This window comes from Strix aluco, chromosome 5 (genome assembly GCF_031877795.1).
Source record: "Strix aluco isolate bStrAlu1 chromosome 5, bStrAlu1.hap1, whole genome shotgun sequence".
In the NCBI taxonomy this organism is placed as follows: domain Eukaryota; kingdom Metazoa; phylum Chordata; class Aves; order Strigiformes; family Strigidae; genus Strix; species Strix aluco.
Window position 1 is genome coordinate 22,539,163 of NC_133935.1, and position 14,962 is coordinate 22,554,124.

At 36.2% G+C, this 14,962-nt stretch overlaps 1 protein-coding gene across 1 annotated transcript; it reads left to right on the forward strand.

Moving 5' to 3' along the window:
- Positions 1-627: 627 nt before the first annotated feature.
- On the forward strand, positions 628-14,555 carry IAPP (islet amyloid polypeptide). The gene is made up of 6 exons (XM_074825367.1): positions 628-758; positions 6,131-6,263; positions 11,123-11,319; positions 11,727-11,823; positions 11,970-12,104; positions 14,363-14,555. The coding sequence occupies exons 4-6, from the start codon at positions 11,744-11,746 to the stop codon at positions 14,553-14,555; spliced, it is 408 nt and encodes a 135-aa protein (XP_074681468.1). The 5' UTR covers positions 628-758; positions 6,131-6,263; positions 11,123-11,319; positions 11,727-11,743.
- Positions 14,556-14,962: the final 407 nt, after the last annotated feature.

A 14,962-nucleotide genomic window follows, 5' to 3' on the forward strand; every position in this document is an offset into this window, starting at 1 on the left:
ATAAAGGGGACAAAGAAGAAGAAATAAAAATGTATTTTTTAAAAGCTGAAGTACCTCTTCAGGATGATGGCTTTAATTACTGCATGCATCGGCTTATCTCAACTGACTTTTGAGGTTTAAATGCCTTTTTCCAAAAATTCACATTGCCCATTATAAAATATTTACTCTTACGCGTAACAGTCAATGCTGGCCAATTCATATTAGCATGTTTGCAAAGTGCCTTAAAGTAGGAACCTATGTGCTGAACATGCACAGAAGTGAAAAGAATTTCACTTACTGATGTGCTTAAATATGAACTGAGATTATCTTTAAAAGCAAAACGAAGAAATGGATGTTTCAAGGGCATGCTCCTTCAGACATATACATGCACACACAGACAAACACACACAAACTAACAAGTTTTCCCAGGGACTGTCTACATTCAAACCTTCTCTCTGGTGTTCTGTTTTTCTGTAGCACCATGAGCAAGGGTATAATATTGGAACTATATCAATCTTTGCTTCATGGAGAAAGAGTCTTAGAGACTTCTGCTTACAAATGAACAAAGGCTAGTATTCATACATTTGGCTCCACAGTCCTGGAGGAAGGAAAAAGGCCTTTTACAGGGATAGTGAAAGAAATCATTCCTACAAAAATAGTGTTTTCACAATATTAAACTGAAAATATATTTAATTTTTAGCTGACTGAGACTGCTGGAGAGCTTTTATATTTTTTCCGGCTTTTTGAAAGCTGAAGGATGTTGGGGGAACATTTTTAAGGTAAGTGTGTGTTCTCAGTCTTAAAGCAGGTACTTGTAGCTTGCGTGGTCTGCATGCATAAAAAAGTGACTGAAGGAATATACCTATAAGGCCCATACCTGGGCACTTTACTGACTTCTGTGAATTTTCAGTGTTTGGATATGCTTAGATGACAGTGGGAAGCACCTACTGTGCAGATCTTGACCTTTATAACCTGCGGTTTTTTCAGCACACAGCCTTCAGCAGTGGCACTGGGCTACTGTATGAAGATAAGGAGTCAGTCCCAGCCATTTGCTGGTATCAGCAACATGTACAAATTAAATACATCTCCAAAAACATAGGAGTAGACATATGAAATTAACATATGTTCACAAATGCAGTTTAATATTCAGTAAATTTATGTAAAATTCAGTGCGTATGGAATTCAATATTTTTCTCTACTGTGATTAATTCACAGATAATACAGCATTATCAAGAGTCTATGATGTGTTAGCATACTGAAGTCCCATCTTCTTCATGGGATTTCTCCTAAAGGCCATATTTGCACTAAGTTCACTGCTTCCTGCATTATCAGCCCACTGATTGAGAAACTGAGACTACAAGTATTTTTTCTGTCTGGATAGATTTTGTTTGAGGTGGCACTCTAATTGTTCTAACACTTTAATATAAGGAAAATACCTTGAGAGAGTCAAGTATTTGTATAGAATCAGGTATACCCTATTCTTAGCAAGTAGTTTTGTTGAAGATCCGCATCTAGAGTTTCACAATAGACATCAGAGTCAGATATTTGCAGAGAATAACTTATTTTAGACAGTTATCTTAAGATGGGATAAGTGGGAGGAAATGGTTTCTGGAAGTGCTTCTTTCTTCCCTTTGATTTGAAAGTCTGGGGAGCTAGCATAGTCTAGATAACTGACTTTTAGACAGATAAAAATTAGTTCAGATGACACCTGTCCTGGTTATCTCTCCTTATGTCATTCTAGATCTACTCATCTTGGCCAAGGAACCAAAAAGCCCGTCAGCCAGCAGCTCCCAGACCGAGGTCTGGACCCCTTTACAATTGCTTATGCAAGCTCAGAGGCAATTCAAATGGATAAATGATGTTCTTATGGAAATCAGTAGAAGTTCTCAGTAAAAAATGCAGAGTTGATGTACAATTATTGGTCTAGTCTAAATGTTATATGCAATGATGAGTTGCCTACCAAAAATACAGAAGTCACTTCCAGGCCTCACTCTAAATACAATACATTATTTTGGAAACACTGAGGACTAAGTAACTCTTTACCAGCTTTGCAGTTGTAAACAACCACGAATGTAACTGATTCAGGAAAAGCTGGAAATATGAGCTATGTCTCCACAGAACTGAGCACTACAGCAATCATGAGTTGCACATCCCATAGGACATAGCATGGCAACCCAGATAAGGATGTTGTGACACAGATTAGGTTCTCTGTCATTTACCCCACCAATTCAGAGCTGAACCACAATACAAGTGATGTTTAAAACAATTTTTTTCCTCAGTTGTATCTTCTGAGATCTGCTTCTCTACTACAGGCTTATCAGGAGACACAAGGCAACTTAACATTTCACCTTTCACTAGTACTGATCAGGACAGTGGCAGTGCAGAGCTGATAGTTGAATAGCTATGCAGCTCCCAGTCAAATGGAGGCTAACAGATAGAATTTCTAAGGACAACACCAAATTTTCTTCTCACAGTTGTGCCCTGGTCTGGGTACACACTCCAGATGCTTCACTGAAAAGTTAAACCTTTGAACAGACCAGCAAAACTGAGTCTGGAAACCTCACAAGACTGGCTCTTTCACAATATTTTCTCTCAGCTGCTCGTAGAGGTCACAACATCTGCACAACGCAAAAAACCCTTCCCTTTGGGAACCTACTGTCTCAGAAGATGGAGAGGAAGGATGCAAAATAAAGAAAGATACAATAATTTAACTGATCCTCCTTTAATCAAAAAATGTACTTATTCTGGCAGTGGTTATACTAGACTGAGGTAAATCAAGGAGAGTCACAAGGTGTCATTGTACTGGCCAGCGAAAAGACTAATAGGTAAGAGCTTTATCTACTCAAGCCAGGTAGGGAAGCACCCATCTGCATTTAACAAAGTGGGGTCATGTTTGTCCCTGTATATGCAGAAACGCAGAGAGGCACAAGACCTTCTACCCATTTTGAGCCTGAATTCAGATTTAGTTTGACTATCCATAAGATCTCCTTTCCTGTCACCTCAACAGAGTGCATGTCAGCTACAGACTAGATAAAGATTTAGATCTGCCTTCCATCCTCGACTCTGCCATCGACTGAGCATCCCCTTTAACTCATCATCATCTCAATTTTTTCCACTGTAACAGAAGAACAATAAATAGCCATTTATAGCAAGCATTCAGACCCATACATTGGAGATAATATTGTATATGTGCAAAATATTAATTGTTGTCTGTTTTCATAACTATTTATTTATTTAAACTAGTGAGACTGTCATAACAGCTGCTTTTTTAAGAAAGCAGTTTAGCACATTGATTTCCACTTGCATGGATTTAGGAAGTTTGCTTTTCTTTTAGCAAAACACGTTCAGGTCTTCCAGCCTTGTGGCAAACTTTATGAAGACATAAAATTCTTTATTCTTTGTAAAATTTACCACAAGGCTGGAAGACATTCTGTTACACAAACTTCTGTTTTTAAATGTTAGAAAACATAACTGTTCCAACTGTCAAAACAGCTTTTCAGAATAAATTACCTATGTAAAAAAAAAAAAAAAAGTTGAAAACCTAATGATATACTTTTGGGCAGTACCTCCTCTTTAACGTACAAAGGGATTTGTTGTGTGCTCAGGTCGTCAGCTTTCCACTAACGAGGCATATTGTCTCATGAACATACTTTAAAAAAAGTTAAAGGAATAAATGTACTGTAGGTTGACTGGCAGTTTAAAGGCTTCAAAGTCTCTCTGGAGTCTTTTCCTCTAAAAAAAATGACATTAACTATGATTCATCAATCAGTGGTTTATGTAACCTGATAGCATTTCACTTTCTCTATCTATCAAGTCCCCAGGTGTTTTGGTGTGTGATAATACATTTTGTGTGCAGAGATATCATCAGGGTAGATACTGGTTACTAGAAAATGCTTGAAGGTGATACTTCTGGCCTTTCTAGGTACACTTGGCATAGGGACCTCTTCTAAGATAGCTCAATCCTAAAAGGTGTGAAACATCTAGTTGGAAGCTCCAGGAACATGGGTGAAATTTTGGGAATCAAGCACGTAGCTATGCATCTACCTGTGAGCATGGCTTTCTAGCTACAAACACCTAATTTTTAAAACATGGGAAATTTTCATAGGATACCCCAAAACAGATAATCTTGCTCAGAAAGGTTTGAGTTGCATGAAATATACATCCTCTTTTGACAACGGAAGTTAAACAACTGACTTCAAATAACAGTGTACATTTAAGACTTTCTAATAAAAAAATACCTTATGGTGACAATTTTTATGGTTCTTTTAACAGTTATTTATTCAACTGCTACAGGCTTTTATGAGTACTATAAAAGGCAACAGGATGATATATGACAGCAGTGGGCTGTAATGATCAATAACAGCATGGAGAAGATTATGACTGTTTATGACAACTACTTATAAAATAATTTAAGAATGTGTTAACCCTTCATTGACATGAAATTATATGAAATGTTACATTGATGTGAAATTATATTTGACATTGCCAACATTCTTCATTTTTTAACACAATACCAGTAAGTATGAACAGTGTGACAATGTGATAGTTCTCTAAAATGCAACTAGCCATTTACAGCCTGTAAGAATGCATCAGGAAGGATACAGGGCCTCTGCGAAGAATAACAAAATCAAGCCTATGGTCGCTAGAACCATAGTCACTAGCCAGAGGTCTACCCTTACAACTGGAAATGTATAGGCATCCTGTAAATCAAAAAAAACAAAAAAAGACAACCACCAACCTAGACAACAGTTTATGCAATAGAAAGAAAAGTCTCTGAACCCAAAAGCAGAGCTTAAGATGCCCATTCTAAATAAACAGTACATACTCAACACCCATGGATTTTAAAGACCCTTGTCCTGAAGTATGTGCTTCTCTGCTGCTCTGCACAAGGTTCTTTTCTGAATCAGATGCTATGATGACTTTTCAGCTTTGTCCCATTGAAACTGTAGCAATCATTGGCACAACATGTATTAATACGAAATTATTTCAATATGTTAATGACTGAAATTTTCCAGAGCCTCATGTATTTTGCCTTGCAGTAATACAGTGCCTTCAATTTTCCACTGGATATTTGGTTCAATTACAGTTTGTTGCAAAACACATCGCCTTTTGAATCAGCTATGTCACTTGTAGCTCCTAAAGTATTTGTGAGAGATCACATTTAAATACTGATTTTTCCATACCATTGATGTTTTCCAAAAGTGGAGTGGTTGCTAAATGGATGGAAACAACAATATTTGCTGTAAAAGACACTACCATAACAGAGAAAAAATCCACTAATTTTTTCCAGATACATATGCTGAAGTCCTAATGAATTTTTAATGACTTCTTACAGTAGAGAGACAATTTCATGTACTGATTCACATTCCCTGTGCTTATCAAAATCTTTTCTCATCTCCAAGTAGAATGAAAAGGTCAGGTCTTACACTCACACATATAATAATCCAAGCATACAGTAAATGCAGCCCTACAGCACTTCTTTTTGAAGAAGGGCTATCTTATTTTGCAGCCACATGTGCTGATATACCATAAGTAAGTTAATTTAAGTTTCATGGTATTGTTAACGTAAATCCTCCTACGTAAGCTAGTACACTGCATTTGCCCTTAGTGAAAATTTATTATTAACATGACTGATTCTCAGCTCAGCATAACTCTTCTTTTTAAACAGCAGAGAAAAAGTCACTATTAATAGCAGAGCTGTCAAGACAGCATCATCTAAAAGACTCAGAGTGCTTCAAGACAAAGCCAGATTGTCATTCTCTTGCTGCAGTTTGCAGAGGGGGGGGGGGGAAAAAAAGTCTGATTATTGAAAGTGAGATGATAGTTTAAAAGAAAACTTAGTTAAAACTTATGCACTGGATCATGTAGGGAGGGCTGACATGATTCTGTGTAGATTTATTTTGGAAACCAGCAGTTTCTCTTGCTGGTGAATGGTTTCATTTAATCTGTACTTACTAGCAACTCACTTCCACTGATATGAGTCTGGGGAGCATGGTTCCTGGTCTCACTGTATCTTCTACAGACATCTATGCCCTTTACAAGATGCTGGGGTGGGGAAGAGAAGGTGGAGAGTTCTCACAGTTACACTTAGTAAATCAGAAACAGCACTTCTACACATACTTATTTCCTTAATCTCTTTTTTCCCTTACAGGAGCATTCAGGGAGACCTCATTCTGCACATTGGCTAGCAATATAGTCACTCTGGACTATTCCGTAAGGAGAGACCTATGCAGTGAGCCAGGATGCAAATTTACAGTGCACTGACTCTGTAAGGAGATACTCCAGTAAGCACCATAGCCTTCCTTTTAGCAAAATTATTTGTTCTGCTTTGATGTATACATATGAGTCCATGTGTAGTATTGTAGTAGTGGTAGGTTTACATTACAGCAATATATTTGAAAGCTGAATACCTTTTTACAGATGATTTCTTATAGACAGTGACTTCAGAGAATGATCATAGCAGGAAGCAATGGATGGCTTAGGTTACCAGAAAGGAAGAACAGTAGTACTATTTCCTATTACTTATTTACATTTAGCACTGTCTAGAGCCCTTGTGACATTGATAACCAAAGGAGAGTTCTGCTTATACTTCTGGAAGCAGGTTGCAGAAGAGACAGGGAAAAAGAAAATCAAGAATTTAAACCCTCTGTTGTATTCAAATTCTTGGATGCAAGCCAGTAGAAGCCGTGCAATTAACTCTCTATAAGGAATGGCATTAGGAACTATAACTTATCAATCACTGTGCTGTCAGTTATGACTTTTCTGATATAAACATGGGATTTATTTTTCTTGCTTGGGAGATCCCCAGCTATAGGAACTGATTTCACACAAACTCTGCTCATTCTCAGAGCTATCATTAGCCCTTTGAGGCTATATCATTGTTCTGTCAATGTTGTGAGCTGAGTAGCATAATACATCATAAAAGTCAGATTTAAGATATTGTTAACTATCCAAATGACTTCTTTCCATTTGCTAGTCAATTCCACAAATGGCCACCCTTCATTTCTGAATCACCCATTTTTTCCACTGGGGGAGAAATTATTAACTTTGCTCCTACGACTTCTTCTGCTGCTTCTTCCATATTTCTTCCACAGGTTTAACATCAGTTTTGGGATCAACAAGAAGAGCTCTTTGAGTTTTTATCAGTGCTGAAATGCCCCACATCAAATAGGAGTATTTGAACAAAGCATACACATAGCCTAAGTACTATCAGTAGCAAATTATAACTACACACGCCAGAAAACGCAAGCATTGTAGTATTCATCAACATAGTACCAAGCAAGAAATATTGGGAAGAGAGTATTATAGTCAAAATTTTCAAACTTTGGCATCCAAATATAAAAATTTAGGGAACAATCCAGGTTCCTAATCATAGGTGTCTAGTGTAATTTTAGACTCACTCTGATGTTGCTACGAGTGTCCTACTACCAGGTTCATGTATGGCAGTTCTAGATATCCTAGGACATCTAAAATGATAGCAGAAAACTGTGTCAAGGCATCTGATTTACTACTTTAATTTCAGATTTGGCCATGTGAACTCAAGGCACTTAGACTTTTTCAGAGGTGCTGACACTATCAACAAAACCTTTTTTATATACTTTAGTTTTGTTTTGAAGCTTGATTCAGACTTATTTAACAGGAATCAAAGGCTAATAAAATTGTTATAACAATGAAACAATTTTGTCAGATCACATGAAACATTCTGCCTAACTCATATAACATCTACAAGCAGTGACACATGCACCATTCTGTTGCATTACGGGTAATATTTACACTGAAAAATATTAATGCTGCTGCTGTTATGATTTCTGGTTTATTAAAAAAAAAAATGAAATATGCTCATTTCAGGTTAATGCCTAAAGCGCTTCCTTTGCCATTTTAATATAACAGGAAAACTAAACCATGAGTTATTCACACACTTACAGTTCCTGGTAACTGAGCAACAATGTAATTTACTGGAGACATTTACCTTACACTGCAGAACAGCATCTGGTAAAGAGCATGCAACAGGTAATATGGCTTTTTGTCACTCTGACAAATGGCAAAGATACATCCATTACCAAAAGTCTTAATGTGTGTTATTATTGTTATTAAGCAAATGTGGAACTCAGAAATTGAAAAGCAGCCATTAAAAGTGGGAAACAGCTGTCCAGCAGATGTCAAGAATAGCCTAAGAAAAAGGTAAATATGAGAGAGGGAGACAAATATTGGGAACTGAGCACATAAGGGAGTTACAGCACCCCTGATGGAATTTATTTCACATACATTTAGGCACTTACAGTGTAAACATCTATATCTGAGCAAGTCACCCAAGGCTGTTTTTTATAATCAAAAAGGAGAAATAGGCACAAATCACCAGAGTTATTTTAGACTTCTGTATTAGAAACAGGCACTAGAACGGTCTCTCTATTTAACTCACATTTAGGCAGATAAATTCCACTCCCCAGTATATAAAAGCAGCAGACACTTGAGATGAGACTGGTTCCCTGTTCCTCTGCTGCCAGTACATTACAGTGCAGAGCATGTTCACCATCCTGCAACTCAAGACGTTTATGTAGATAGTTTCCAGAAGGAACTGGGGCATTGGCATACCATATCTTCTGGATTCTGTGTAAACCTCAGCTCTGGTGTCCCCTAACCCTCATATAGGCACACACAAATCTTTTCATACAGACTTAACCACCAGTATAAATATGTAAAATGACCATATAACTACCCAGGATAGAACTGGTCATGGGTTTCTTTACTGAGAATACTTGATTTTTTCCTTAGGCTGATAACATTTGTTATGCACAGTAATATTTTTTTTTTTCTAAGATCAAGGTTAAGGAACTTTGTGAGTGATAAAAATAGTTTTCTAACCACTTCATTGAATAGTACTACCTGCACAGTACTTAATGTCAGGTTCTTGAAATTTGAGTTATGAGTAGTTCTGCTGTCAAAGAGATTCCACAATTTCATATTCCCCTCCTGTTTGTGCGGGAAAACACTACTCCTGCTTAAGAGAACTTGTAACAGAAGCCATAATACCTTAATTTTGTTAACGTTACATCTGACTAATATCTAGATAGACTTCTTGCTGACTCTGCCAAAGTGGTACATGGCCCAGGAGGCAGGCAATGGTCCTGGGATGTCATGAGACCAGTTTCATTTCTACAATGCACTCAAGAATCAGACTTTCTCTTCTTCCCTCAAAGAATTAGAGGGTCCCCAAGGCCATTTGCAAGACAGCTGGAATTAGGATTTGGAACCAGTATTTCTTTGAAAATCCTGTTTCACTTTTCTTCAAGCTTAACACAACAACCATTCACTTAGATGCCTTAAAACATAACAGATTCTGAATAATCAGTCAAATCTTTTAAAATCTTAGTTGCAAACTGCATCAGATCTATCCATTGCATTTCAGGAGTTGAGACAACATTAGCTTGCTTTTTCACAAGAGCTGAGCATACACACCACTGTTGAGTGTCAGTGGGACCCGGATCTCTTCCCACCCTGGAAGAAGTGCATCAAGGCATTTTCAAGTTCAATATTCAATCAGGGAATGTAGGCTGGTATAAATTCCCAGCCAGATTATTTGCATAACTGTTTTTTAAGGCCAATTTTATCTCTGTAAAATGGGTCTAATCGTGTCTTCATTTCAGAGGAGTGAAATTGCTACAGTGAAAATAACACCAGAATGTTATTTCATTGTAGTCAAATGCTACAGTGAAAATAACAACAGAAGACTCTTTGGAGAGATAAACTTTTTTCAGATGTTGCACAGAATATATCATGATGGTTAAGATAAAACAACAGTGTACTTACTTCTCTTACACTGGGACTGTCCATCCAGGGGAGGATGACAGAAATCCAGGGAAAAAGAGTGTATGATTGTCTCATTAAAACCAGAGAGCAAAATATCCAGAAGCAGCATCCTTTAAAAAAAAAAAAAAAAAAAGGTCACTTGCTAGAATCTTGTTTGCAGACTAGCTGTTGTACTGGGTTAAGAGGCTACTACTATCCCAGCTAAATATTCCTTCTGTATTCAACCCAAGTAGTACAGATGCCTGAACAGAGCCAACACTGGAACTTTAGTCATTTCAGTGAAAATCTGATGTTACAGACTAAACTGACAAAGAAGGGACATCCAGTTAAGGCAATGTACTTTGCATTGAAGCAGTTATGAATTAATTCATGTCCTCTGGGGATAGGGAAGATGGATATGATAACTTCTTATCACAGAAAACTTTGCTTCAACTTTTGTGCCAGCATCTTAACCTCCATAAATAATTGAAATACCTGCTTTCCAAAGGCATTTGGACACCTAAAGACAAATAATGAAACAGAAAAAAAAAAAAAAAAAAAAAAAGTAGTTTGCCTAATTCCCACCGAAATCAGGAAAAAATGTTTCTAATCTGTATCCTTGGAAATCTGCAATCAGGTAATTTATTAACACTGGATTTAGTCTATTAAAAGCTGTATATTTTTCCCCTGAACTATACTCTGTGCACACTAGAGAAATAAATTTGTACAGGCAGCCTTTATTCTGGCATTTCCTAGCTTTTTAATCTTAGTCTTTGCCTTCTTAAGAATATTAATTGACACAGTTTTCATGCATGACAAAGAATCTAGCAGTTTTAGTAAAACATAAGATTTTACAATAATGACAGAATTTTCATTCATATTTATACTTTACTGGAAAATGTGCATGATTTCTACCGTTGCCCTGAATGACCACCCTGTCAATTTAAATGATTTTCACTCTTTTCTTATTCCTCATACAGCTTTTATCCCTTCAAATATTTTTTCTGTTTTTATCATTATATAATTCTACAACAAACCTCCACAACTTTAACTATTTGATCTTTTCTAAGATATCTGTTTTCTTATATTTCAGTTACTGGTGATCTGGTCCTTCGTTTACTCTGGCCTTCTTTATAACTTTTGTTACCTTATTTAGCCCTTGAAAACACCCACAGGGAATATTACCTCAGCATCTTATCAGAACTGTAAAATTGAGGCTACAGATCTGATGTGCAATATGCTATTACAGTATCTTCACAACAGCATCCTTCATATACCAGGTTAATATTTACTGATGTACTAGTGTAATAATGACCTATCTGCCTCTGCTCCTCTCTGGGGTACTTTCTATCTATAGGGATGGGAATTAATGACAGTCTGTCTGTGCTGCCTGATGTCAGAGCTGAGAAAGGTGTGAAGGGTATATAAGAGCCATATTACTTGTCAGCAAGGAAAAGGGATACTCCAGAGCTAGATGCAAGCGTGGAATTGTTGAGTGCACCCTTCTTGCTAACACAGGCGTCCTTCTTCAGTTTACTCTCTGACCACTAAAAGGTAAACAATTTCCCTTTTTTTCTTACTTAAGATGCAGTGCAACAGATGTGCTTTCAGGAAAGCACAGTATTTCTCATTATTAATCAACAGCATTTTTCAGGAAAAGGCTAAGATAACTTCAAGGTAAATTGCAGCTGGGACCAGAATTTGAGACTGGGACATGTCGGGAAATGCAAACCAGAGATAAGGGAAAGAACTGAAACTACGAGATGGAAAATGAACATTTACTGTTGAGAACTATCCATCTGAAACTGCGTTCTGTCATTAAATTTATGGGGATCATTTTTTCACTCTAGCCTGTGAAAAAGACTAGCTGCTGTTGATTTAGGACAGAATGGGCATCAGTAATAGGATATGCTGAAGAGTATTGGGGTTTGCTTTCAGTGTTGAATCATTATTCTTTTCAGAAAGTTTGGAAGCAAAGATGTGCAACCTAAAGCTGTCAGTTTTCTTCATTGCACTTTCTGTCACTCTGAGCTGTTTGGATGCTACACCTATTGAGAAGTGAGTAAAAAATAATCATATTTATTTCTTTCCAGGGGAAAATGTGTTCAGATTATTGTATTAATTTCTTTTGCTTTCATGTCTCAAATACTATGAGCAAAAATAGAGCTATTCAATTTCACAGGGTATTTTATTGTTGTTTAAAGATTTTTATCTGTGGCTGATGATCTATCTGATGATACTTCCAAGAGACAAGGATGGATATTGCCAGAAATGTCACGGAATAAACTCTCAGTACTTAGTGAGGAAATGCCAGAACAACCGGCAGCAAAGACAAAAAGGTACTGATTTTCCTTGTTTCATCTAATCATATCAGCTAGGATTAAATTATGAAGTGAACTTTGTGCCAGTGGTATCTGTTACTCAAGACTCTTTGTATCTGTTGTTTATTCTCAAAAAGAGCTTAAAGTATCCTTCTCCTTCTAAATAGAGCCTTTCTGTAAGCAAAAAGGTCAAAGCATTCAGGGTAGAAAGTCAAATCCAGAAATTAAAGTTTCAGATCATTTAATCACTTTACAATTATAACACTTCCATAAATTAAAAAAGCTACAAATACTAGATTACCTTGAGAAGGAAGGTGTATTTTGAAAGGGCTTTCTTTTCTAAATTTGTTGCATTTCCAAGCCTGAAGGGAAAAAAAGGAAATATACCTTTCTTAATAACACCAATGCTCTGGTAGAATGTAATTATTTTAGAGTATAACAGTTTCCTGTAAGTAATATTTCATTAAACATCATGTTTAATCATGGAAAGAAGGAAAAGAAGCAATTGACTCTGATAGAATTTAACTTGTCTGAAATACATTCATGTTTATAAGTCCATAAATCCAATTTCAGGTAACTTTTTTATGACTAAAATAACATATCAAAAAAGATTTGGAATCTTTACTAGAAGATAAACAGCACCAAACTATTGTATGTTCATCAGGTTTTTGAGTGAATTTCTTTCAATGACAATTCTGTTATGAATAGATTCAGTAAATACATGTGTCTGTATAGTTGCTTGTTCCTTTCTCTTAGAATTCATTTTTTAAAAAAATCATTATTATATGACAATTGGTTATCTTCTAAAATATTTTGATAATGGAGACTAAGTTCCCACATTTTTACAGCTATTTAAAAAACCAATAATAATTGTAATACTCAAACACAAGGAATCACCTTTATGAGTGTGGTGTGCCTTATCTGCTTTTCTGGGGCCTTGGTATACAATCTCTTACTGAGTGAACTGTCTCATTGAAGCACATATTCAATTAAAGGAAATCTAAGAGAAGCTACATCAAGCCCTATACAATCATTTCCTTTAAATATAATTACACATTTAAAATATTAATCACTTAGAAATTGCTGTCTATTTGCCAGTATAATACAGACATTTATCTCACAATTGCTATTCCATTTGGATTCTTAGAGCAATACAAATAACTCTTAAAGGAATAGATGAAATTTTAGATAACAGATTTTATCAATCAATAGGAAAAGAAACTCACTGGTAATTGCTCAGAGTTTGAAACTGGGGAGTTGTCACTCTTCACAGTAAATTTTTGCTGCAAACTGCTGTCTGCCTTATGCTACCTCAACACAAAGAACACCAAGAAAATTAACAATAATTCAAAAAGAAATCTCAGCAAGCAAGTATTTCTGTCTGAAGGAACAACATAATGGTCTCAGAAACAAATCTGAAAACCCAAGGTGTCTCATACTAACAGTTCTATTGTGATTAAAAACACATATATATCTCATGCTACATAAGTTCTACATGGAGTTCTGTAAATGGTCTGTTGGTTCAGACCATAAAATGTTATTTTTAGATATGGATTCTTCCATGGACACTCTTTAAAGTCTCATTCAGCAAATCATTATCTCCTACCACAACAGCACTTTCAACGTGCTGGTGTTTCAACAAAAGTTTGGCAGCTTTTCAGTAGAGAAGAAATCTCTGTTAGGACAGAGCTAAATCTTAAGTGGTGTTGAAATTGGCAACACCTGCCACCTCTCACGATATGTGGTGCAGTTGGGAGAAAGAGTCTTTGAGCTCAATCCACTTGATGTGGACTGGAAGATTACTGTTCACTTCAGTGAGAGCAGGGTGTGATTCTGTGGGAACAAGAGAACTAAATAAATGTTATTGATTGTCATTATGTTAGTAATCCTCATAATATCAGCAAGAGCTCCAAATAGGTTTAGAAGTTTAGCTTAAAGCTAAACATTTAGTTATTGTTTTCACTTACTGGCTTAACTATACTATCATTACAGGTTTTCTAAATGTCATAAACTGCTATGCAGAATATCAATAAAAATGACATATGACTGTTAAGGTCTTTGCATTTAAATAACACCCATCATTAAAACTGATAATAGCATACACCACAAGATTTTTTTTCAGGCATAATGTAGGTGGTAGGAAGATTGTGATGTTCCCGTACTTGTGCACATATTAAAAGAACTCCCACATTAGCACAGCTCAAATGCCTTTTAGAAGTGGCACACTTGATTGTTCATCATTTGACTTAACCTTGGTTCTTTTTGTTTCACCTTAGTAGTCACCGTCTGGAGAAACGGAAATGCAATACCGCTACATGTGTGACACAACGCTTGGCTGACTTTTTAGTTCGTTCCAGCAACAACATTGGAGCAATTTATTCACCTACGAATGTGGGATCCAATACATATGGAAAGAGGGACACGGTCGGGCTTTTAAGCAGAGAACCTCAACACAATGCACAGCTTTAGGGTGTTAAAATGACTACTGATACAGTTCTCATTAGGAGCTCGGTTTTTAATGTATCAATAACCTCTTGGTCATTTATTACTCGTACAGTCTTAACAGTGCCTTGGTTTGGTTTTTTTTGGGGGGGAGGGGGAGTGTGATTTATGTTCATTGTTTTGTTTCAACTCCATTAAGAACTCCAGAAATCTGCTTGTCAAATTCCATTGTAAAAAAATAAATATATATCACAATAATAAAAAGTAATTGCAACAGGGTTTATTATTATTATTAAAAGGATGAAAAAGATAACCATAACGTGTATGTCTTTATAGTCACAGTTCAGTAAGAGAAGGAAATCATCTTAATTAAGACCAACAAAAATCAGAATGCTAACAGAAGTTATATCCTAATGAAAGTAAACCAGAAGTAT